General features: G+C 38.2%; 1 protein-coding gene across 1 annotated transcript; it reads left to right on the top strand.

Annotated features, from left to right (window-relative positions):
* Positions 1–4,410: 4,410 nt before the first annotated feature.
* On the top strand, positions 4,411–5,610 carry LOC149201872 (uncharacterized). The gene has a single exon (XM_089401395.1). The coding sequence runs from the start codon at positions 4,411–4,413 to the stop codon at positions 5,608–5,610; it is 1,200 nt and encodes a 399-aa protein (XP_089257521.1).
* The last annotated feature ends 14,945 nt before the right edge of the window (positions 5,611–20,555 follow it).

Genomic DNA, 20,555 nt, shown 5'->3' with positions numbered 1-20,555 from the left:
GAAATGTTGAGCTGGTGCGATTAGGCATTGATGCTTGGTCGGGATGTGGTAATACACACATTTTACCATAGGAGATCAGATACACACTTGCACTCGATGACATCACTCAACTCTCACAAATAGCAGATTGAAGAAAATCATCCTAGACCTCATAGAAATGGTTTAATGCACAAGAATTCAGAATACCAAAAAGGTGGAGCAGGGTTTGGCATCATTTCATGGGTGCTTTAGAAGAAGAACACATTAGGATCATTGAAGTGGAGGATGAAATCATATGGGTGGCAACATCACATGGTTCCAGTGGAGGTCATTTGGTGGTGGAGACCGTTTTGGAAGCTTAAAGAACCTCAAAAAGCCTGCCTATTCATGTGGTTTATACTATTAAATAAAGTGTCCACAAATGATAATCTAAAGTGTCGTGCCTATCATGGTCCATCTATATGTTGATTTTGCAAAGATCAAGCTGAAGATATTGATCACCTATTCCTTCACTTCCCTGTGACTAGTCAGGTGTGGCTACAGATTACTCATTCCCTCAACATAGTGCTTAGATGAGATGGGTCTCATCTATCGGATGCCTGGAAAACCTGGTGGAACTCTGTAGCAACACAAAAAATTAGGAACCTCCCTCTGCTAGTATGTTGGGGTATCTGGTTGACCAGGAACCATACTATTTTTTAGGATGCCCCCATACTGTAGCCAGCCACTTGTAACCATATTGCTGCTATAAATCATTTGATCCCTGAAGAATTATCTCTCATTTTTCCTCTGGAACAAAATTGCCACAGGATTTAGATCTTTGGGGACTCTAAGCTTGTTCTAAACTAGATCAACTCTGCATATCATTGTCACGTGCACACACTGAGAAGTTTATTGGATGAATTCGTCACTTTAAAATCACATTATGATTTTATTGTATGCTCACATATATACAGGGAAAGGAATCTAGTCGCTGACTTTCTTTCCAAGGAGGCCACGTAGCAGCACAGGGGGCACTGGTTGATTCAAGAATTCCAAGACCGAGAGTTCTATCAGTTATTCCACAAGCCATTCATTGAACATGATGGGTTTACATCTGAATGATTTTCCAAGATCATTTGGTAACTAGAGGCTTTTTTTGTTTTATCTGTTTTGATCTATATGGACAACTATGTTTTTGTTTGTATATATTTTGTCTTTTATTGTATATATTGGATGATCTATATGAACACTAATCTGGATAGGATGGCATGGTCCATTGCCTGTGATTCTGCATAATCACATGTAGATGATACAACATGTAATTGTCTTATTTTACTAATGAAAACTACGATTTTTTTCTTGGGAAAAAAAACTAATCTATAGATATTTTCCATGATGTTTAATAGAGGGAATCAACATGGGAAAGGTGATATTTCAACTCCCACATGCTTTGAAAAAATGATCTCTCTTTATCCATAAATATTAGAGGTGGAAAAATAACCTCAGCTGTAGAGTTAAGTTTGTTCCAACTTAGTTATATCTTGAATCACAAATTGTTGTTGAAATCATGGATATGATGAAAATTTGGTAGATTGTAGGATAGTCTTGTGAAAAAATAAGTTGAGGTACAAGGTAGGGAGGAGGAACCATTTTGGTGGAACTTGGCTATTAAACACACATGGACAGTAAAGACAATATGAAAGATAAATCATTCAGTACATTTTTATTAACATCAGATATACATTTATAGTACAAATATGTGACTCTTGGGTTTCAGATCCCAAGGTCTCTTGGATTCCTTTTGTCCATTCAACTTCCACACTAACCATTTAGGATAAGGTGTCAAACATTCCCCCCTTAATCCGAAGGGTTATGTATGAGTCCAAGAAGAGAGCTGTAATACAAAATGTGCAAAAAATGCATGGCAGCACTAGGCTGATTGTGCTCTATGAAATGTTGGTAAAAAAGGCGGTGGTTTAAGGATGACCACCAACAATAGAACGCTTAGTGCAGTTCCCGGAACTCTTCCAATACTGGCAAGAAATTGAAGTTTTCTGCTAGAGGAAGTGATCCTATTGTTTTAAAGAGGGAAACCTTCAACCATAAAAGGGAGGTCTCAACCTGTGATGGTTTAAGGATGACCAACAATTCTGGAATGCTTAATGCAATTCCTGGAACTCTTCCAAAATTGGCAAGAAGCTGGAGTCTTCTACTAGAGGAAGTGTTCTCAATTGTGTTCCTGGAATGCTTCCGAAACTGGAAATAAGTTGAAGTCTTCTGCTAGAGGAAGTGTCCCAGATTGCCAACTGAAGGCATGTTCACGGGCATCTTTGTCTCTGGCTACAACTCTGAAACTGGTGTGGCAGGTTGTGGCTCAGGCTCGCTTGATGTGACTTTGAAGCTTGTAGATGACCATCATTTTCCCCCCTGTCAGATACAAGGTGAGATGATGGAGGAAACTCAACTGCAAGACTGTTCAATATTCTGGAACAAGTTCTGACATGTGTTTGGAATATCTTCTTGGCTGTTGATGCCCATTGCCAAGAAGCAATCCATCCAAGATGAATCTTTGTTCTTGCAGGACGTTTGTTTTTGAAGCATCTGTGTGAAGAATGGCTGGTTTTATGACAGTGCTTACATGGATGAAGATCAAAACAATGATCTTTCAGATGGCCAACTCGATCACAGTGATGGCATTTCTCAATCTGTTGTTGTTGTTGTTGCTGTGGAAGAGGGGCAGAATCTGGAACAGCTGGAGGTGAACTGTCATGAATAAATCCAGCACTTTGAAACTGAATGGGCTTGGCATAGTCTGGAATATGAAAGGACAAGTCCTTGTCATATCCAAGACCAGTTTTGTGCTTGCTGTGGACAAGCTGTTCCCAAGGTCTGATGATGGGCTTGGGAATTGCAGACTGAGTTTCTGCATCTGCATATACGACTACTGCTTTATTTGAATGAACTGTAACATTATTAACATGCTGCTGATGGGTGGTTGTCTCAATGTTTTGAACAAAAACAGGTTCAGAATGGTGTCTATTTTGATGTAGCTCTTCTTGCTGTAGCTGAGATTCAAGCTGCAAAAAATCGATCTTCTCTTGTGCATATTGTAGACATGTTTGAATTTCTGAGAGAGAGCCTTTGCTGATTTGGAATGTTTCATGATTAGAGGAATATATCCGAGTTTTTAATAACTCTAATATTTCAGTAATTCGAGGCATATTCTTCATTGTCAAAATTACACCACTTTAAAACATTGATTACAACTATGACCCAATGAGTAAAAGTAACACCCACTCACAGTACAAAGACACAGAAAAATCCTTTGTGCAGAAAATGAATCAAGAAACAGAAACTATAATGAGTTTTAAATACAGTCCCACAATTGGGGCAGCAGCAACTGCAAACTTGCTTGGATCCTTCAAATACTCCTTCACTTTCTCGGCCAGTGGAAAAGAATAGTCAACTTCAATAGCGACTGCTAATACATTCTTGTAACTATTGATGATAGCATGTGGAGCAGCTGCAATTGTGGGATTACAGATCGCTAGAGAAAGAGTTGTACATAATCTCATAAACTACAAATGGCTTGCTGTGGTGTGAAAATGATGATCTTCCAGAACAGAAAACAAATTCCTCCTGTGGCAATGATATTAAAAGCTCTCGGTCGCTTTGTCTTCAATATAATATGATAAATGCCACCAAAAATCTTTAAAAAGACTTTGATATCCAATGCCCCACATAAAATTCAATGCGCTATGGTAAATTCAAACTTTATTGTTTAATATAGGTGGACTCTGCAAATTGTTACTTCTGTTGCCATATAAATAACAAATATTTTCACCGTCCTTAAATAAATATGTAGATGTCATGTTCATTGCTCCTCAAACAAATAATAGCTTGCAGCAACAAAATACAAAAATGAGATTGAGCTCTAATATCGTATTTTCAGGCATTATATAATCTTGCTGTGAGCAACAAGCCTTCTTTGTATTCGAGTCAGGCTCTGAGACAAGAATAGTTTTCCCTTCTCTGATGCCAGCTCCTGCAGCCTCCTCTGAGGCAAGGGCCTTCTTGCTGATTATCCTGGTTCTGCTGCTATCTTTTATCACCTAAATAGCCAAAACTCTGTATAACCAATGAAAGAATTTTTCAATAAGAAATCCTAATCAAGACCAGTCCGCATAGAACAATATTTCCTTAGTCCCAGGCCAATCAATAATGCAGGAGTCCAGAAATTCCGATGCTCCTTTCACGGAACCCAGCTGTATTTTAAGAGACCATAAATTTGAATGCTCCTTTCACGAAATCCGGCTCCTATGCAGGTTAGATAATCTTTTGTAGTTTGAAATGGAGTAGGTTTCTAACTCAGCCATCACTTGCGAAGCATGGTAGTATTTCGTTGATCCCCAGGCGTATCAGAAGGCTAACGCAGGGGAAGTCTAGACCATGGCTGCAGTCCTCAGACAACTCCAGGTAATCAATGCTCAATTCCGCGCTTCTCGATCATCGTTTGCTGCCTTTTCTTCTGCAGAAAATGCCACACAATCCAATGACAAAGAGCTCAAGATGTACACAGTGACGCCCCCCATCACAAGTTGGCCTCAAAAACTCAATCCAAATCGAATGCTTCGCCTCTTAATCCGCGTCCAAAATGTCCAGTTAGCCCTAGACATTTTCACCTACGCAGCCCGCTATCATTTGGGTTACAAGCACACTTATGAAACATACTATAAAATGATCGAAAAGCTCGCATTGTCCAGAGAGTTTGAAGGCCTTGAGAATGTCCTGCAGCAATTAAAGGAGGACGATGTGAAATGCAGTGAGAGTATGTTCATCGTCGTGATCAGAAGCTATGGCTTCGCCAATAAACCCAAGGAAGCCATGAAAACCTACTTCAGAATGCATGAATTTCGATGTAATTCGTCTGTGAAATCCTTCAACACTCTTCTCAATGCCATGGTTCAAACCAAGCGCTTTAACCTGGTGCAGTCGCTGTATCTCAGCTGTAGAAAAATCGGTGTGGTGCCCAATGTCTTTACCTGTAATATTATCCTCAAAGCCCTTTGTCAAATGGGCGATTTAGAGGCTGCATACAAATTGTTTGATGAAATGCCTAAACAAGGATGCGGTCCTAATGTTGTCTCTTACAGCACGATTATGAGATGCCTTTGCAACCGTGGGGATATGCACGGGGCAATGAGGCTGTTTGAAGAAATTTTGAGCAAGGGGTGGGTTCCGGATCCAGTTTCATATACGATATTGATCGATGAGCATTGTAAGCGAGGAGAGTTGCAGGAAGCTGTGAAGCTTATGGATCATATGGAGGAGAATGGCTGTCCAATCGTAGACATTACATACAGTGTAGTTATTGAAGCTTACTGCAAAGAGGGAAAGATCAGCGAGGCCGTGAGCTTGTTGGATAACATGGTTGATAGAAAGATGATACCCAACCCGAGCCTGTGTAGTAAGGTTATTGATGGTCTCTGCAATGAGGGTGCAGTGGAAGATGCCGGAATGCTGTGGAAGAGATTGCTGAACAAGAATTGTACACCGGATAATGTCGTTTACAGTACACTTATCTATTGGCTTTGCAAGAAGGGTGATGTTTATGGTGCAAGGAAGATTTTCGACATTAAATATAAATAGTCCTGAACAATCTGAAGATCAAAAGAGTTAGAGGTGGCAGCTAATGGCAGACAACAATTATGGCAGAGAGCTCACAGAGAGCGCAAGAAAGAATATGGCGCAGAATGAGTGAGAGAGCTGAACAGTCAGAGACGTTTTATGAATCAGTGAGAGAGCATTAAACGCTTATGGACAGAGAGCGCAGGTAAAATTATGGCAGACAGACATGTCAGAAGAACCGCTTGGACAGTGCTGGACAGCGCCAGGAGCAGCTAACATTTAGCTGAAGAAATATTCGTGAGAAAATATTCCTGAGATGCAGAACTGATGGCAGAAATAAACTGCACACAAAGGCCATAAAACAAATGGCTCAAATTGAAGCAGGACCAGCAATCGCCCGCTCTGATACCATGTTAAACAGACATGGACAGTAAAGACAATATGAAAGATAAATCATTCAGTACATTTTTATTAACATCAGATATACATTTATAGTACAAATATGTGACTCTTGGGTTTCAGATCCCAAGGTCTCTTGGATTCCTTTTGTCCATTCAACTTCCACACTAACCATTTAGGATTAGCTGTCCAACATTGGCCATAAAAGGGACATCTATATTTGCATAGTTTTTTAAGAGAATATGTGGATTTATATAAGGCTAAGTACACAAGGCTAATGAGTCATCTCATATATTCTTTGCACCTACTTTTATGGATAATTTGTGTCTCTCTCTAAAGAAATAAACTCTTTAGTACTCTTTTTTTTTGTTAAGTGGCTTATGGTTGGTTGATTCTCTATTATAATTTTGAATCTTTTGTAGCTACTCTACTAATAATGTTCATGGTCCATGTATAAGCTCCCAAGCCACTTCAATACAACACCTACAAAGCAAATATTTTCCCCACGTATGTTGTATGGACAATGTTTATTTCCTTTAGTGGTTAATTCCTATTGAAAAGTGTTTGAAATTTTTCATGTTATATGTTGATGCCTATTGCTACACTTTTTATCTTTCAATCTCTGTTCTTCTAGCAATATATACTTGTCTCATATACAACCTCAAGCAATACGCTTGGTAACACCCTTGAAATAATATTTACTCATTTATTAAATATTTTGTATTTCCACTTTTCAAATTTAGTCACAAACAAATAATAAATCTAGTTAACAATGAGTAAAATCCATCAAAAGTGTTGCCATAACAACAAATAGTTGTACAAGATTCCCCACCTCCTCCTAGGGGTAATGCGGAGAAATAGTAATATGGTCCTAATAACAATGCGTAGGTCCTCATGTTAATTCTCACATTTATTTTACCATGAGAGAAAAATCATATGACCCTCTTGAGTCAAGTTCTACTTCTAAGGACTTAACCACCCCTTTCGCTTCCACTAGATCTCTCACATCAGATAAGCCTATGGAACTGCTATATCACCCACCTAACGGTGTAGTCCAAAAGTTAACAAACAATCCCGATGCGCGGGCTTCCCAACATTATAGTATTATTGAAGAGTTAGTCGAAGCATCATGTGTCATGTCTTCCTTAGAGGATTTTCAGTCTTGCCTCATGTAGCGCAAATCCTTATTGACTACTATTGGAGGGGTAGATCCCTTGGAATATGACTAGGATCATTTTACCACATGGGTTGTCACTCTACCTATTGAACATGACTCCCTAATGAGGAATTTCCTTCGGAAAAATTCATCATGGAGGTCATGGATTCACCTATTGACAATCCTAGGGAGATTTTGCATCTTGATACCTCTAGTCTCCCCAAATGGGAAAAAGTAGAGATTGGTAAACAAATCTCGAATTAACCTAGGGGGCATTTTCTCAGCCATCCTTGGAAGTGTCATCCTTGGACCAAGTAATGTTTTCGGTTTCTAATGTTGAACTTTCCAGTGAATTTTCCAACACACATCCATCATTCAATGAGTTTTTTGTCAACCCTTTACGTCTTCATAGTCCTTGTCATGGAGCCACAGTAGCTCACAAGACCACTCACTTTTTATGTCCTCTGGTTATTCCTAATAACACTATGATTCTAGGTTTTCCTTGTTATCATCAATCTTTAGGAGTCTCATAGTTAAAATTTGTATGGCATGGCCCCATCATGGCACACCATATGGTACCTCAACTCCTCCATGAGTTCATGTACGAGAATCCTTTTCTTGTGTCCAAAATAGGCACAAATTGACATGATTGTTTTGATTGAGATGTGATTGTACCTTGTACATAGAAGTGTGTGTGTTGTTTTGTATCCTTTTGGTTTGATGTGTGATGCGAGAACTTTTCTACTATATAATTTTTGAGAAAAGATACCAAGAAATTCTAGGGAATGAAATATTCTAGAAAAAATATATGGATGTTGGTTAGAAATGACTAATCTGATGCTTTGAATGCCAAACAATACACTAAGTATGGATGTTGGTTAGAAAAGACTAATTTGACGCTCTCAAAGCCAGACGATACACTAAGAACGAATGGAGGAGGCATATTCCTAGTGTTGAACCAATGTTCGTGCTCTAACAAGCTCAAAATGAAGGGCCCAATATATGCAAAAGGGTAAAAAACATAATGATGACTACAAATAAAAATAAGGAAGGAAGTTAGTTAATATTATATGGTTTGTATTAATAAAATAAATCCACAAATTAATAGAACTGCTGGCAAATGAACATTTAAAAAATTATTATGATGAAGACTTTTCAAACATTTTTGTGACAAAATTTAAAATTTTATGGGAAAATTTAAAATTTTGTGGGAAAATTTAAAATTTTGCTTATCTCCTAGGCTGGGCTTGGCTCGAATCGGCTGTGACTAGATTTCACTGACTATCTCCATGCCATCCTATCCAGATTAGTGTTCATATAGATCATCCAATATACACAATAAAAGACAAAATGTATACAAACAAAAACATAGTTGTCCATATAGATCAAAACAGATAAAATAAAAAATGCCTCTAGTTACCGAATGATCTTGGCAAATCATTTAGATGTAAACTCATCATGTTCAATGAATGGCTGGTGGAATAACTGATAGAACTCTCGGTCTTGGAATTCTTGAATCAACCAGTGCCCCCTGTGCTGCTACGTGGCCTCCTTGGAAAGAAAGTCAGCGACTAGATTCCTTTCCCTGTATATATGTGAGCATACAATAAAATCATAATGTGATTTTAAAGTGACGACTTCATCCAATAAACCCCTCAGTGTGTGCACGTGACAATGATATGCAGAATTGATCTAGTTTAGAACAAGCTTAAGGTCCCCAAAGATCTAAATCCTGTGGCAATTTTGTTCTAGAGGAAAAATGAGAGATAATTCTTCACGGATCAAATGATTTATAACAGCAATATGGTTACAAGTGGCTGGCTAGAGTATGGGGGCATCCTAAAAAATAGTATGGTTCCTGGTCAACCAGATACCCCAACATACTAGCAGAGGGAGGTTCCTAATTTTTTGTGTTGCTACAGAGTTCCACCAGGTTTTCCAGGCATCCGATAGATGAGACCCATCTCATCTAAGCACTATGTTGAGGGAATGAGTAATCTGTAGCCACACCTGACTAGTCACAGGGAAGTGAAGGAATAGGTGATCAATATCTTCAGCTCGATATTTGCAAAGTCAACATATAGATGGACCATGATAGGCACGACACTTTAGATTATCATTTGTGGACACTTTGTTTAATAGTATAAACCACATGAATAGGCAGGCTTTTTGAGGTGCTTTAATCTTCCAAAACGGTCTCCACCACCAAATGACCTCCACTGGAACCATGTGATGTTGCCACCCATATGATTTCATCCTCCACTTCAATGATCCTAATGTGTTCCTCTTCTAAAGCACCCATGAAACGATGCCAAACCCTGCTCCACCTTTTTGGTATTCTGAGTTCTTGTGCATTAAACCATTTCTATGAGGTCTAGGATGATTTTCTTCCATCTGCTATTTGTGAGAGCTGAGTGATGTCATCGAGTGCAAGTGTGTATCTAATCTCCTATGGTAAAATGTGTGTATTACCACATCCTGACCAAGCATCAATGCCTAGTCGCACCAGCTCAACATTTCCAATACGCTAGGCTAGTACATTCTTAATGACATTGATGGAATGAGTGATAACTTTCCACATGATAAAGGCTCTAGAATTGCCCCGGATTGGCCTAGAATCCCCGCAATGGCTAAGAAAACCGATTCTATGTAGGTTCTATCATGGTTGAGATAGATACCAAGGTCATCCTCAATGCACCTGAAGATTTCCTCTGACTAGAATTGTAACGACAACACTGAGAGTCTAACCCATATCAGACTCGCCCCCAATTTCTCCTTTTTTGAGTCAAAGAGTGGTGACCACATCTTGAGTAGCACCGGGCTCATCTCTATATGCCAATATTTTGACAGGACCCAATTTGCTCGGTCTGGTTGTGTGAAGATGAGTGCAAACCAACCTCTTGTCATGGTAATATCCGCCAACAACTGGTCCAATAAATGTCCCCAAATTTCCACAGTCCAATGCTTCAATCGCCCAGGGGTATAATTTCGACCACGAACCCTTCCAACAAGCATAATACTCTTAGTAAATGTAGCTTGGGACATACTGATACCTTCTCTGAATACCAACAGACCCCCCTTCTCATGCACCTTAGTGCATTTTGTTTTTTTCTTCCCCCCCGTTCTTTTTGCATGGTCTATTGGGTGTTGTTCGTCCTCTTATGACTCATACTCATTCGAATCCGATGCTCTAATATCCTCAATACCAGGTTCCTGATGAGTGATGCCATCAAAACATCTTGAAGTGCAAGCCGCAGGATCAGGTCGCTAACCTTGGGGGTCTGCTCCTGATGAGCATGGTATATTATTCCCAATATTTACGACACCATATGTATCAGTCCCATGAACGCTCGCTCCCCCAACTACCACATAAGGCACCCCTTTTACATTTGTCGTGAGACCTTGTTTTTCGAGTTCCCAGTACTGTAACTTCGATGGTGATGGGATATTCAGGACCAGTTGAGCTTGATCCTCGTGTAGTTGAAGAAAGTTCAGATTTACTGTTGAGCCCGGGTGGGAAAACCCCAGGGCATTTAGGGGAACCTTCACATCATCCATCTCTGAGGTAAATGCATCAACCTAGACTTCTGGTTCATGGTGTATCATCGGTGAAACCCTAGTTTGATGTTGATGTGGCTGCTCAACCCAAAATTGGGAAGCCTCCATAGAATTAGAAGAATAATCCACAAGTTCCTCGTTGATACAAAATGATGTTCACATGTACTCCGTTATACTATCCCTATGTGATGGTGTTCACTACACCCTCCGAGAGACATTGGCCCAACTGAACAAAATGTTCACCTCCACTGTTCGATCCCCTTACTAAATGACCAAGAAAACCCATGAGACCAAAAGCTGCCAAACCGCCGCGGATAAATATTAACCAGGTGTACTGACCCTTGTTTGCTAGCGTTGTGACCATTCCCTCGCCCTGTTATCGCTCCCAGGTGCAAGTGAAAACCCATATTCGCATTAGAAATAACCCTAGGGTTAGACTGCCATGGAAATTCCTCTCGGATTCTTCCGTATGATCTTCTCCAGACAAATTCCTTATTTCCATTTGATTTCTGTTCTATCTGCAATTTCTTATCTAATATTGGAGCATCTCCATATATTAGTTAGCCTCACTAAACCAAACATTTTATTAGAAATAATCATTAATCTTATAACATTACGACTTCTCTACATTTTTCAACCACACACAACTTATTTTTATGTCACCATAATTCACCTTTAATGTAACATGATTACATTGAAAAATCAACCAAAATCCTCTGAAATAATTTTTCCTACATAGAAACAAGCATCATATGATTAATTATTACCATAAGCAATACCTCCCCATTAAGCCAAAGAAAACACTTACACATTTCATTTAGTGGAATTTAATTCCAATTGAAAAACACAAAAGCATTTCATTAAGTTCCATTCAAGGTTTCAGCGCATTTCTGCTTTTCAAATATCAAAATTTGTTAATTTCCCTCGCATTCCAGGTTTTTCAAATATCAAAATTTGCTCATTTCCCTTGCGTTCCAAGATTTTTGCAGGGAAGCAGGAGTAAGGTTGCCATGTCATCGCATTCTATTTCTCAAATATCAAAATTTATTCATTTCCAATTTATTCATTTCCCTCACATTGCAGGGTTTTTCCAGGGAAGAAAGAGGAAGGTCACGACCATGTTGTTGCAGTTCTGATTTGATACATTTGGTTGAATACAATAAATTAGATTCTATATGCCTCCAATTGTGGTGGTTTCATTCTACGAAGGGATCTGCACAAGGTTCCCCACACTCCTATGCGATGGCCCATCCCCATCTAGAGTGCAAGAGGCACTCAAGAGGCTATATGTACAAGATTCCGTAGAGGAAGATGGAGCCGAAGGTATGGGTTATGTGCCAAAGAAGACGACAGGTGTCTTTCCGACCTCGAAATCAGTGAAGAAATTAAGCAGAAAAGAGAGCAAAAATGCATTGACTAAGACAAGGAAATAAAATGTCCCAAGACTGTAAGAGGTCACCATCTAGATGCTCTGCCACAGGTCGATTGTGATGATCTAGTCGTCCCTATAAATGTCAGAGACACAAAGAAGGCCTTGAATTTGCCTGTACCACAGGGTTCCAAGAGTTCCAGAGCAATGAAATTAGATGCTGAGGAAATGGATGTGAGCTCATACAAGCAGGAATGAGGCTCTGTGCCAGAGGATAAGTTTCCAGAGGATACTAAACTGATTCAAGTGGTAGGTAAACTACATTTTATTTTTATTGTTTAATTATAAGAATTAATTCAAGAAACTTGCCCATGAGTGACTTCCGTTGCTTTAGGTGAAAAGTCTGGATGGTAATTTTTCTACCAAAATCGCCTCGTGCTTTCCTGTTATGCCATTTAGGTGGTGCAGACAACAGTGATAGTGAAGCCTGGTGGTTGGGTTAAACTATGCTGACCTCACTAGTGAACCAATGCCTTATTGGTGGCGTATGTAGAGATTTTCACTTTTGAAATAACTAATAGCTTGCCATATGTCATTCAATAGAACAGTTTAGTTTGGAGGTCAATATTCCCAAGGAAATTTTTGTTAAAAATAATGGGCAATGAATCGAAGATTAGATCTACCCCTGACCGATGGAAGTCTCTACCCTGTGCTACATACCCATTTGATGACAGGCAACACTGTTCAGATCAATGTCAGTAGAGGCGTGACTAGTATACCTCTTTTCCATTCAGTTCTTGTTCCTATTATCATTTCCATTCCTCTGTTGGGATTACACTTCTACAACACCACCAGTTTTTAAGTGCATGATATATGCAGGGAGATGGGTGGGTTCAAGTTTCTTATCCGTCAAAATTCTACAGTCACGATTCTAGTCTTGTTTTGTTTCTAGTTATGTTTACGTTTCCTATTTCTAGTAAAGTAGGTTTTGTATCTCCAAACCTCAATTTTATAGTGGTAATGTACACCGTCAGGGAGGTGATTTACGCTTATTATTCCCCAGAAACCTTGAGTCCTATTTCCTGTTCTATTCACCATGTAGTCATGTCCATTGTTTTGCTTATGTTTTACCCTTTTTGGTAAAATACGCTTAGACTATGGATTGATATTTTAATAATGCCATAACAAATTTCATATGAATATAAGGCAAAGTAATGCATAGGACTTGAGTAGGTCATGAAATTTTCAAATAGAAAAATCGTCTTTGACATTGGTGTAGCCCTAATCATTTTGGGTGAAAATGTAAATATTCTGAATTGATTTTTCTTAAAATTATGTTATCGAACTTTTTTTACCATTTTACATATATGGAAAAACCTCAGCCCTACCAAGTAAGTTCATGCAGGCTCTCCACTTTACAGTATATTTTTGCTGGCTTGATCTAATAATATTTTTCTTACAATTATAAAACCTTAGTCTTTGTTTTTTTACAAAAAGGCTATACCTTACTTCTAGTTTCTAAAAGCGCGGTATGCTAGACATACTGATGTAAAAGGAAAGATGGGAATGTGCCTTTTTTTTAGTCTATCGTGTGGGTTTTTTTCAGCCGTTGCACAACCTTACAATAGGTTACTCATTATCAAATTCTCCTTGTTGTCAACTTGTTGGTCTCAGAGATGAAGTCTCATTGTTTTTGTTGAATCTTGTGTCATGAGTGATCTCCTTAGGGGTCTCAGAGTCTCCTAGCTTGGAGCTCTCACTTTTACTGTGGAATCTTCATTCTCATACCCTCTTACTCCCCCTACTTCCCTGTACATTTGTATATTCTATATTACTTTTTCTATAACTCTGTCTTTTGTTTCTAATTTCCATATTTTCCTGTTGTCTTACTTGAGTGAAATATTTGGAATTAGTTAACAATAGACTGTAGCCTAATAAATCTATGCCTTTTTATGGAAAGGACTCGCAGAAATAGATTATTAGTTAACAGTAGATTCTAGCCTAATAAATCTATGCATTTTTATGGAAAGGACTCGCAGAAATAGATTTATCTGTTTCAGGGTTCTGGTTTTGACATGCAAGTAAAATCATAATTTTATTTATTGTGTACATTTTTTTACAGAGTTATTCTCAAATGTGCTTATCAATAAAATCTAGGAAAAATCCCGAGTTAGAGGGACAATATCTATTCTTTTTGGCAAAAGGATGAATTTAAGGTTGCAATAAATGAAATTGAGATTATATAACATGATTGTTTCATTAGAGCAAGAGGCTCTGAGAATCTGGGTACTGTTTCTGGTAAGGATTTGATTTTTAATGTGAGTTAAGCCATAAGAGTTATCTAGTTAGATCGTTGGCATAGTCTGTAACGATGCTTGATTAATAACTTGACTCTGTAACCATGCTTGATTAATAGCTTGATAAGTATTATTAGCTCATCATGAAAAAGGGTTAGTAACCTTACCAAAGGCTATCTAGGCTAAATAGTGCATTACTTGTCTATGTCGTAATGCTTACCTATTTAGAACACTAGCAATACCTATGGTTAGTCTAGTAAATCCTGGTTATTAGTTAAATACACAGTAATAATACCAGCTACATCTTACTTGCTAGTTTAGCATGGAGTTAATATCACTCTTATGGATTAACTTTATCTAATCACACTAGTCTGGGCATTTACAGAGGCATAATTATCTAACAACAATTTGAATATGATAAGATATATGTCTTATGTAATTAACAGTAATAATACCAGCTACATCTTACTTGCTAGTTTAGCATGGAGTTAATATCACTCTTATGGATTAACTTTATCTAATCACACTAGTCTGGGCATTTACAGAGGCATAATTATCTAACAACAATTTGAATATGATAAGATATATGTCTTATGTAATTACAGTCCTATCTTCAGGACGATTGATAGTCTTGTGCATGTGTAAGAGTCTATTTTTAAATTACACTTGTTGAGCTTAATCAAGCTTGTTACTTGCACTAAGCTTGAGTGGTTTACTCATGATACATAAAACTAAGTCTAGCTAGAATTATAGGCATGGCTTAGTCTATTACATCGCAGTAAGTGATATAAGGAAAAGTACAATGTAGTGAGTGATATAAGGCAAAGTATATGGTGCTACATTAAGGAACTGCATGTGAAGTTCTCATGTCACTCCTGCGTGTCATCTCAGAACTATATTATTATGTTGAGGGAAAAAACTCATATTTTGGAGGAGGTCTTAAGTTGTTTTGATCTGAGAAGCGAGATAGAAATGAATTTATGGTGGGGATTAATGGGGGGAAAAGGAAGATTGTATGAAATTCTAATGATTTTTAGCAAATTTATATCTTATTGCAGAGAGGCCAAAGAATGTGCTTACCATGTGGAATACTAATTCGAAGGATTCCACCACGAAAAGAAGGCCAACTAGCCCTTTTACTCTCAATGCATTTTAAGCCCTAAAAACATTTTCCTGAAAGTATTTTTGTTAGGTACTTATTACTGTGATTTGCTCATATCGCTGGATCCCATTTTACCGTAACCCTTTAAATTCTCGTGGTAATATGATTGCCTTTTTCTTCCATCTGAATTGTCTCAAGTGTAAGATTCAAAGAAAGGTTTCAATCTTAATAAATTATTGAGAACGCTGGCATCTAAATATAATGTAGTTCATTGTTTTTAATTAAACCGTGTGAAATCAACAGTAGAATTCATATTGCCCAACAGGATTTTATGGCTTGATTGACAAAATATATATATAATTCAACTTTTCCTGACGATGAACCACACTAGTTGGTTCGAAACGCCTCGACAAATGTATGTCTATATTTGATTTACGCCGAAGTTATTCTTTCAAATATTATGGATCACAGAAGCCTCAATTCAAATGACAAAATATAATAAAATGGAATAAAATAGAGTACTTCCTCCAAAGTTTGTTACCTGACTCAACCAGTAGCTAGCAAGGACATTTTTACCTTGCAAAATTGGAAAGTGTTTAGGGTTGTAAGTTAAGATATGTATCAAGTGTGCTATATATAAACTACACACTCTAGGTATAATTACGAGTCAAATATTATAGCCATTAGTAAATACGATGGTATGGTTAACTAATCTATAGGTTGCTTAATATTTATCCCCAGACCATAAAAACAAATGTGTAATTTGTTTAATTTATGAGTGAAAAATGATTTTGATAGAACAATAATAAGAAAGAGGCCATGTACTTTTTTGACTCATTTGATAAAAAAAAATCTCACCACTCCTTATCTTTGTTTTAGCAGTGGATGTTGTATTAACTAACTGTTTGTGGTTCAATGTCTAAACAGTGGATATCAAGCTTCACAACATCTTACTTAGATTTTCGATAAACAAGATTTTAGTGGAAAGGCTGTGACTAGATTTCACTGAGCTGCAAGCTGGATACAGTTGGTCGAGGAACAATGAGCAGAGAAAACTGCCATAGATGCTGAAAAGACTGAGTCTAGATTTCCGTTGAGTATCAATAGTAGCTTCCATGCAGATGGCCAAAAATCCAAAAATATTGGCAAAGATGTGATTAAAACGAGCACAGAGAATTGCCACAGATGCTGGAAAGACTGTATTCTGCTTAGATCTGGGACATTTTTTCTCAGATTTGGGACACCTTGGTTCTTTGTAACTGTATCTATTTAACTACCATGCTATGAAATATTAGATAAACCATGAAATTTAAAGTTCAAATTCGCATGAATCACACCCACCAAAAAAATATACCTCACAACAAGTTACTTGCTTATATATAAGCTTCAACTTTCAACTTGCATGCAGATTAGGGAATCACTATTCTCCATTCTGCTTGTTTCCAGGAATGAGTCCCTCCTTGCTGTTTTCTGCTGGATCTAATCTTGCTCATAGATTTGTCAAGGTTAACTCATGATGGCTTCATAAATCTTGCCGATGAGGCTACTTCTACACAGGTTTAGGAATGCCAATTGACTCAAAGTGGCAATGGCTTTACCCCATGCTGTCTTTGAAGCTACATGCCCATATAACATCAGATCTATTATTTACACAGGTGCCAATGTAATTGTGGTGTCTAGTTGAATGAATCCACAAACACTATCCCAAAATTACAGATCTGTGGTTGAAGATGAGATCGATCTAGCTGGATCCAAGCCAAAAAGATGACAGAAAATGAAGATGGGTTCAGCAAGTCAAAGGAGCTGGAATACTTCCTTTAAGGCCATTCAAAGTATGGACCCTCTCAAACTTCCAAGTTTTGCCCCTTAAAGGTGAGTAGAATTAGACAGTTCCTTTGAAATAAAACCCCACTGCGAACTAAAACTAAGGTCATGTATTCCCAGGAGCGCTTTAAGCTACACAAACTATGATGGAATTCTTTCAATGACAATTTTTTTATAAGTTTCAAAGTGCACAATAACTAGAGATTGTGAAGCGATGAGGAAATGATACCTTCCAATCCTAATTTAGAGAATATTGTGGCAACCAATTCTCTGGTGTGTTGCATACACCAAATACCATTCCAAGGACATGCATTCTCTGAGTTTTCAGAGGTAAATTTGGACATCAATCAAGTTGAATCAGAAAGACCAAATAGCCCCCACGTCTTTGATTTCTCACCCCACCCCCGTCTATGGATCATATGAACGGACTTGCTTTCTCTAGCGTGCGTTCATTCAAAACAAAAGCAGTTACAAGAAAATTTCCACCCAAAAGATCATATATAAAATCTTCTTAATGATTTGAATATGGCTTCTCAGAGCGATTAATAGTTGCAGCAGTTACAGTGGCTGGAGCCATGGTGGATGCCCAGAAACTTCCTGAAACATTGTGTTCTTTATTTCTTGTGTCCATAAATAGATACAGGTCTGATTAGACCTTTCTAGTGGGTGGAAATATCAAAACAGAACTGGTAAGACTGATTTACTATAGAGGGCTGAACTGGATGGCCAGTAGACTGAACGATGTCCATAAATAGCTACAGGTCTGATTAGACCTTTGTAGTGGGTGGAAATATGAATCCAGATCTGATAAGACTGATTTACTGTAGAGGGCTAAACTGGATGGCCACTAAACACATAAAGTCTGGTCAGGTCAAGTCTGAATGCACCAAAGAGAATTGAACTCACACCTCGAAATACTTTATGGAGTTCAACCAACTGAATTATCCATATCACTGGGTGGTGCCTTTATTTTGCTAAATAGTTCTAGCACACTACCTTTGCATGTTGTATATGTACTTGTATGTTTCTTTGGTAGATGTTTCTCCTCCATGAGAAATACCGCCCCAAGAATGCCTATCTTCCCTCTTAGACAGAGCAATATCTGCATGATAGAGATGAGATCTGTAATTTTCCCATTTGACATTGAGCTCCATCAGAAGAGCCAAATTTTCAGCATGTGGCCAACTGGAAGAGGAGGAAATGACAGATTGTTGGCAGCCAATATCAGCAAGAGTGAACAGCTCATGCCCGTGAAGAAACTGGATGATTGGGGGAGGAAGAATGTGATTCCCAGCCAATCCAATGATTGCATCAAGGCCAATGCGAATTATGTCGCCACGTCTAACCATCCATATTATATATCCCTATATCCAAGGCTTAGATTTCATCAAGCTATTCCAAATGAAAGACACATTATTCTTAACCGGAACCCCAACTAGGATCCAGTTTTCCAGGGTAGCATGATTGAGATATTTTTTAATGATGATTTTTTGCTAAATACCAAGGCACTTGAAGGCCCTCCATAGATTTTTGATGAGCAGTACCAGATTGAAAGTGTGAGTGTGTTTGATGCCCCAACCTCCATCAATGGGCTTGCAAATTGAGTCTAGTTTAGATAGTTGAAGCATATTTTTGTAACCAGACCCAACCCATAAGGAATCTGCGATGGTGGAGTCAATAATTGACATTGGAAAATGAAACAAATGAATCCAGTAGACAATGACACCTTGTAGAACTACCTTTATCATGACCATCCTACTGTCTAAAGAGAGCCATCTGTTTTCCCATAACCACAGTTTATTTTCAAAATTTTGAATGAGCCAATGCAAAACCTCTTCTCATAGTTACTAGGCTTCAGAAAAAGGCCTGACTCTAATCCCAAATAGTTCTACAATTTTTTTTAGTCTCCCCATCCTGCACATAGTGGAGAAATGACAGATTGTTGGCAGCCAATATCAGCAAGAGTGAACAGCTCATGCCCGTGAAGAAACTGGATGATTGGGGGAGCAAGAGTGAACAGCTCATGCTCTAGGGTCCACTTGTTGTGCTTTCCCCTTTGTACATCTTTTTTTTCCCAGTAGTTTCCTTTGGCATCTATTCTAAATGACAACAGATATGTGATGCTATTCTAAATGACAACAGAGAAGTGATGTTTTTCATTGACAATGATCTGCCTGATTGTTGTGCACTGTTCAATTTTGTGATTATCTTTAATGCCTGCACCTGTAAACTTTATTGAGATGACAACTAAATTGATTATATAACTGTTTGTCTTAGTACCTGTATTTCTGAACTTTACTCCGCTGGTAACTGTAGTAATGCTAGAGTTGTTGCCTTCTTGCCTGTGCTTTTCAACTTTGTTTGGACAATAACATTACTACATTAATAGCTAGTTTGTAAACTGAGTCTGTCTTAAAGGAATTCATAATAGATAAAATCATAGTGCTGGTGCTAAAAATGCTTTGTTTGAGCATTTCTCTAATTTGTCTGCACAGGATGAGTGAAATGCTGATTGGAGAGCACGTGTGGATATTAGCCTTGGTCTAAGACTGCAAATTCTACTTTGATTTTCCATTTACACTCTATCTAGTACTAGAGGCATGGTTGGTTGGGGTCATGTATTGAGCTTGGACACCACACCAACACAAGAGGATATATTTTTATACTTGATGCCCTTCTTTTTCCTAGTCAATCCAATTCCAGGGTGATCCAGATTAATAAAAGTATTTTTTTCCTGAAAGAAGGTCCTTTTGACTGTTCGCAGCTCAAGACCCAACGATTCATCATTATTTAGGTTTTCCACATCTGTATCTATTGAGATAGGGGAAGTATCCATTTCTGTATTTTTATATAAGGGAGGAGATGAAGCCGAAGACCTCAGGTCTGGATATAGATTGGAATATTTGCCTTTAGAAATGTGTCAGTGTTGACCTGCCATATGAATGATAATATAATCTACATTATTCTCCATTATGCTATGTCTATGTGGCACCGATTGGGAGTCCATTCCAAGGATTATCTTTCCAAGAGCCATTTGACTAGTGTCCTTTATTCCGCAATTATGGATGGGAGCTTACTGGGCTTCAGCAAAAGGACTGACTCTAATCAAAAATAGTTCTACAATTTTTTTAGTCTCTCCATCCAACACACAGTGGAGAAATGACAGATTGTTGGCAGCCAATATCAGCAAGAGTGAACAGCTCATGCCCGTGAAGAAACTGGATGATTGGGGGAGCAAGAGTGAACAACTCATGCTCTATT

This window comes from Pinus tabuliformis, chromosome 2_1, assembly GCF_031772625.1.
Source record: "Pinus tabuliformis cultivar Carrire ecotype Pingquan chromosome 2_1, CPIR1, whole genome shotgun sequence".
In the NCBI taxonomy this organism is placed as follows: Eukaryota; Viridiplantae; Streptophyta; class Pinopsida; order Pinales; family Pinaceae; genus Pinus; species Pinus tabuliformis.
The sequence above is the reverse complement of the archived record's forward strand: the minus strand, read 5'-3'. Positions and strand labels throughout refer to the sequence as shown.

Excerpts from the sequence above, each read along its gene's own strand:
- LOC149201872 (XM_089401395.1), top strand. The coding sequence starts at position 4,411 with ATGGCTGCAGTCCTCAGACAACTCCAGGTAATCAATGCTCAATTCCGC.